The 6,000-nt window shown below is 45.0% G+C and overlaps 1 protein-coding gene across 1 annotated transcript in view; it reads left to right on the forward strand.

Annotated features, from left to right (window-relative positions):
• The window catches only part of Atp6v1c1 (ATPase H+ transporting V1 subunit C1), a 28,147-nt gene extending 24,496 nt beyond the window's left edge, over positions 1-3,651 (forward strand). The window contains exons 11-13 of the mRNA XM_050161890.1: positions 440-537; positions 2,089-2,215; positions 3,540-3,651. Coding sequence (XP_050017847.1) covers positions 440-537; positions 2,089-2,215; positions 3,540-3,635 — 321 coding nt within the window. The 3' untranslated portion in view covers positions 3,636-3,651. The remainder of the gene's footprint in view (positions 1-439; positions 538-2,088; positions 2,216-3,539) is intronic.
• The last annotated feature ends 2,349 nt before the right edge of the window (positions 3,652-6,000 follow it).

The raw sequence follows: 6,000 nt of genomic DNA on the forward strand, positions 1-6,000 counted from the left end.
TTACAGAAGTTTTTAATTGTGCTAAGTGCAAATCCAACAAGAACTTGCTTTGTCAAAGAAGTAGGAGAACATAGAAGATGAGCAGGTTTCAGAGCCTCAGAAGAAAGGCGTGGGGAACATGTATGTCTTTAGAGGCTGTAGGCTGAGTTCTGTAAGTGCGTTAACTAACTGAGTATTAGGTTGTGTGTTCAAACCCAGTTTAAACTGCTTTCCTGAAGACATGCCTTGCTGTTGGTAAGCCCAGCTCACACGCGAGTCTGCTGAGGGTACAGAGTGGTGGCTTACCCTTCATTTAAGAGCACGAAGGAAGGCAATAGGGTGTCCAGCATAACATCTGAAACTTTCATAATGTGGCTAGTTACTTCTTTAAAAGGTTTGACTTTTCTAATTGCCATTTGCAAACCAAATTTGTGGTAATTTTGTGTTTTTCTTTTTAAAGGGACCACTTGTGCGGTGGCTTAAAGTGAATTTCAGTGAGGCGTTTATTGCGTGGATTCACATAAAAGCACTAAGGGTTTTTGTTGAGTCTGTTTTAAGGTAAGTTGAGCAAGTTGGAGCTGCAGAGTTGAGTGTACTTCTTTCTCATGATTGCAGCCATGTGAGGGTGATTTGGAGCAGCCACAGAGACAGTTATGGGGCAGTGACTGTCAGGGTCACACAGCCTGTCAGGTGCATATTGTCCTTTAACAGCAGGCTCAGAAGAGAGCCACACTGCTGCACTCTGTCTCTAATGTGTGGTCATGGACTGTTGGGTGAGAGGAGGTTTGAGCAGTTAGTGATTTCATTGTGGGCTACACAGATGTGCTATGTGCTTGTCTGGTTGCTATGGTATCGGTTACTCAACATGGTCCCTTGTTTTGTTTGATACAGTCTCTTCCTAGCTGATTTCAAACTCATTTTTAGCGTAGGCCTCCTGAGTGCCCCATCACTGCGGTGCTTGCTCCACACGGCCCTGATGCAGTCTGGGAGGTGTGATGCTGCACAGCCTTGTATAGTAAGAGCTTAGGCCTGTAATCAGAAAGGCCTGGACTCCGCTAATACTGAACCAGTAACTCAGTCATTTCCATGCCGATCACCGAGAGTGACTGTGTGTGTCATACCTTTATAAGGCGTGATTGCCCCAGCTCTGCCGGGAACCCACAGACTGCGCGGTGGTCGTGCAGCTCCAGCTCCATTAGAATTAGGTGTGCACTACCATTAAAAATCAGTTGTGTGGGTATTTTGCCTTTATGCGTGTCTGTGTATCACAGTGCCCATGAAGTCCCAAAGAGTGGGCATCACATCCACTGGAACTCAGTTGGCTAAGTACGTCTCGTGTGGACATGACTTGTAATTAAGAGCAGAGTGGATTATAAGGTACTCACCACGTTTGGTGTGGTGCTTCACACTTTTAATCCCTGCAGGCAGGACGCAGAGGCAGGCAGATCTCTGGATTCAAGGCCAGCCTCTGGTTTAAACAGTTAGTGAGACCTTATCTTTTTTTTAAAGCCAGTGTTTATTTAAATGAAGATTTCTCGGATATTTTGCATGTAGTTTTATTTTAAGATGTAGTATAGAATTTACAATAACTGTCTTTTGAGCCTCTGTACATGCTGCTCCTATTAGACATTATTTAAAAACTTACCCGACGAAACCATGCTTCTCTTCTTTAAATTTTTTAAAATGTTTAAAGTAGGTATAGAAAGTCCCAATTTTTAATTATAAACATATCTTCTAGCCCTGTGTTATTTTTATGTACTGGGCATATTCATAGTTTACTGTGAGGTTGAAAATTAATTACATGATTGGTTTGCCTATTTTCCCTCTGCTAAAGCCCAGGCTGGCCTCAAATGTACCCAAGCCCTTGTCTTAGCCTCCTCAGCACTGAGATCACAGACGTGAGCTGCACCCCCAACGTGGCTCAGTTTTTTACTGAAAGACTTCTAGTGGACCCAGAGGCTTGCTTACGCGCTAGTGGCAGACTTGTAAAGGGATTGTTAACATGATGCACGCAGTGTGCGTAGAGAGCCTTGCAGAGAAGCAGAAGGATGTTTGCTCTGAAAAGGAAATGCCTGTGTGCATTTACACTACACCACTGTGCTGCTTTAGGTATGGTTTGCCGGTGAACTTCCAGGCGATGCTCCTGCAGCCTAACAAGAAAACGGTGAAGAAACTAAGAGAAGTTTTACACGAACTGTACAAGCACCTCGACAGCAGCGCAGCCGCCATCATCGATGTAAGTACACGGCAGCTCAGCAGAGGGAAGGCAGGACTGCTGCACGAGTGTTCGCTGAAGAGGGCGGCCGGTGTGTGCGGGACCCAGCCCGCTTCTGTCCCCCAGTGCCTCCCTCGGGGAGACGCAGCAAGTGCTTTCTTTTTATGCACTAGGTGCAGCTGTTCTTGTTTCTAGAAGCCCATCGTTATCTTACTACATATCAGATGTTTACAGCTGCAGAAGTTCAGAAACAATCTTTGCGTCTAGTTCTTAAAAACTATAGATTGCAAAGAGAAAGAAAATAAGAAATTATTTTAATTTTGTTTGGTAGAAATAATGGAGTCAATAGATTAGCAATTTATGTTTTTATTTGTTTTGGGAGGATACACATGTGCCGTGTGTGTGTGTGTGTGTGTGTGTGTGTGTGTGTGTGTTACTTTTCCTTCTACCATGTGGGACCCAAGGTTCAAACTTAGGTCATTGGGAGGCTTGGCAGTGAGCACCCTTGCCCACTGAGTCATGTCTTTGGCTTAGGTGACCATTTTGAAGGGGATGTCATTTTTCTGAAATGGTTTAAAGTTTTATGTTTAAGTGTGTTTGGCCTGCATGCATGTCTGAACGTCAATTAGTGCTTAATTCTGAAGAGGCCAGAAGAGGGAGGCAGATCCTCTGAGCTGTGAGCAGCCCTGTGGCGGCACCCAGGTCCTTTGGAGAAAGAGCCAGTGCTCATGCTGAGTCACTGCCCCAGCCGCTCTAAACATGACAACAGTGTGTGTGTGTGTTTGTGTGTGTGTTTGTGTGTGTTGTTTCACCATGTTAGCAGGCTTTTATTTTATAGTTTAAATTACACATACTTTGCTGTTTTTCACTTTAGGTAGTATCTCGTGTATGTATTGGAATAATGCGAAATTAGTGGTTTTGGTAAGAGAGAATGCAGGAAATGACTTGCTGTCTTTTCATAAAATCTTGGAGAAAATAAGAATTGTAAATTTTTGGTACAAACTTTGTTCTCAGTAAATTCTTATAAGGTACAAATAGACCTGAAATCTTTAAAAACACACTTTATTTGGATACTACATTTTGTAAGCCTTATCCCCTAAACCCAAGATTTGAAAAGTTAACTTTTACAGTTTACACAGTAAAACATGGGAAAGTCCCGGTTCAGTCACAGCTTTCAGCGTTGGCGCTCAGCTCAGTCTGACCTTCCTGCGCGCCTCAGACTCCACCTGTACTTACAGAGAATGCCTAACTCAGATTAAATTAGTAAATGCGTAGCTTCAGCCCAGATGAGGGGTCCATACAAGGTTCTGTCAGTGGCTAATTGGCCTTTGTGATTTCTTCGTAGGCTCCTATGGATATTCCAGGCCTAAACCTGAGTCAGCAAGAATACTACCCCTATGTATATTACAAGATTGATTGCAACTTGCTGGAATTCAAGTAAAAATGAGCTGCTCCTAGACAGTCCTGTTCTCGTGTTGGTGTGTGCTCACAGAATTAAGTCTCGTAACCTCATGCCCTCTGCTTGCTCCTTCCCTTTTCCCTAGGTGAATTTTCTTATGTGGTCCATATCTCAACATTTGCTTTTTAAAGGAAAAGAAAAAAAAATATATATATATATATTGTTTCTTTTTATTGATCAGGTCTGTAAGTGTGTACTGAAAATAATCAGAGTTTATTTATAAATAGAATAGCTTATTTAAAGAGGTATTTTCCTCCTTGCTATCATGGTATGCATAATTCTGTGTGTTACTATTGTGCACAGCCTTGTTTACAGGAGAATGGTGTAAACATACCGTTTTGTTCACTGTATTTAGTAGACATAACTGTCCAGTAGTTCCTAAGTTGTGATGTGGAGCAATGTGACATTTGGGTGTGTGTTGTATTTTCCCAACACTCTGTGTCAGCACTGTTGACCCCACAGGACAGAATAAAGAACCTGTGCGCAGTGTGCTGTGTGACTTGAGAGGATGTCACTGTGGTGCGGGCTCAGGGAAGGCACAGTCTGACCCTTTAGGGTTTCCCTGCTGCCGAGCTGTGAGCATTTGTGTCTGACTTGCATATGATTTAATTGTGCCAAATTTGAGCCAGAGCACAAATCTGAAGGTTATTTTTCCAACACATGGTGATGTTTATATTTGGACACTGGATGCCTAGTTCTCTTAATAAGAAGTGGGGCAGTTTTGAATAAAGTGAGCAAAACCACGCGCAGCAGTCATCGTTTGTCTAAGTCGTTGTTCCCCAGCACTCATAGCCATAAAGATGCGCTCTGACCTGGCCGTTCTGCCGGGTACTGGCCTTTAACATCCCCAAAATGAGCGGCTTGGCTCAAAATCGAGAAGGAGTTCTGAGAGTGGAGTCTGGTGGTCCAGTCCTCACTGAGTGGGAGAGCTCGTCTGCACTGTTCTTCCCTCTTAAAAAGTTAGCCTGGGGGCTGGAGAGATGGCTCAGCCGTTAAAGGCTAGGCTCACAACCATAAATAAAAAAAAGTTAGCCTGCAAGGTCTTCGCTACTTGGGATTTTTGTATTTTTGTTTCATAATTAGTTACTAACTCCAAACGTACAGATGTCTGCAAGGTTGAACACGCGAGAGATGCCCCGTCCTCTGATTTCCACTGTCAGAGGAAGTCCGTGTCCAGCATCTGTCTGTCTGTCTGTCGCCCCACTTTTCCTCCCTCCTTTCCTCTCTTCCCTTTCCCTCACCTAGAGCTTGTCTGAGTAAGCGAGGTTTCTGCCCCCACTCCCGTCACTCCAAGGTCCACATTGCTGAGATGAGAGTGGGATTGTCCCCCTCCTGATCCTGCAGGCCTACCGAGTCTGTCACAGAACAAGCGATGGGGTGTTCATTCTACTCTTGACACGCCCTGTGTACATCCGGGCACTTTGACTGGCACCCTGTACGGGATTCTACATGTGCACATAGTTCAGTTTGGACACGTGCCGCCGAATTATTGTCAGGCTTCTAAATTCCAGATGAGTTAGGAGACAAGGTGTGGTTGTTGTTGAGGCAGAGTCTCACTGTAGCTCTAGGAGGCCTGAAGCTCACTGTGTAGACCAGGCTGGTCTTGAACTGAGAGCTGCCTGCTTCAGCCTCGTGCTGGGATCAGAGGCATCCACGACACCTGGCACAGGTGCAGCTTTGGATTTTTTTATTTTGTTTTGTTTTGTTTCCTGTAGATAAGAGAAAGCTGAGAACTGTTCTCTTTGGTGTCAGAAACTTGTGGGATGCTTCTTTCTTGCTTATTTTGCAAGTGTCTGGTGTTAATCCGTGTGTGTTTGAAGCTCTGGGACTTCGCTGTCCCTTCTGTCCGGTGTAGTCCAACAGAGGGCTGAGAGGTGGTCCTGAAGCCAGACCTCACTCTGCTCCTGATGGGCTCTCGGCCTCAGCCCCATCAGAGGTGGTAAAGCTGTCGTGCTGAATAACTGACCCACACTGCAAGAGGGTGCCGAGTGTTGCCTGAAGTGAGCTTAACACATGCCTTTACCTATGGCTGGGAGCCGCTTCCCGATGATTGATACAGGAACTTCAGGGGACACACACTGTTGGGGGAGTCTAAAGGTTAGAAATGCTTACAAGTAGGGTTTGAGTTTGTGTCTGAAACACAGTCTTAAAGCCACTTCGGTGTTATTGAGTTCAGCTGTGTTGAAGCATTTACATTGTGGGAAAGGACTGCTCCTGCCCACTTGTCTTCCCAGGGAGTCTCCTGGGTCCCCTCCTCTGTGAAACCTGGGTAGTTGAGAGATGCCTGGAACACATGGAGACCGTTTTTACCTGTTGCTTAGATCATTCCCCAGCCCTGACAACTCCG

The sequence above is a fragment of the Alexandromys fortis genome, unplaced genomic scaffold (assembly GCF_014885135.2).
Source record: "Alexandromys fortis isolate MF-2015 unplaced genomic scaffold, M_Fortis_MF-2015_v1.1 scaffold_17, whole genome shotgun sequence".
NCBI lineage: Eukaryota > Metazoa > Chordata > Mammalia > Rodentia > Cricetidae > Alexandromys > Alexandromys fortis.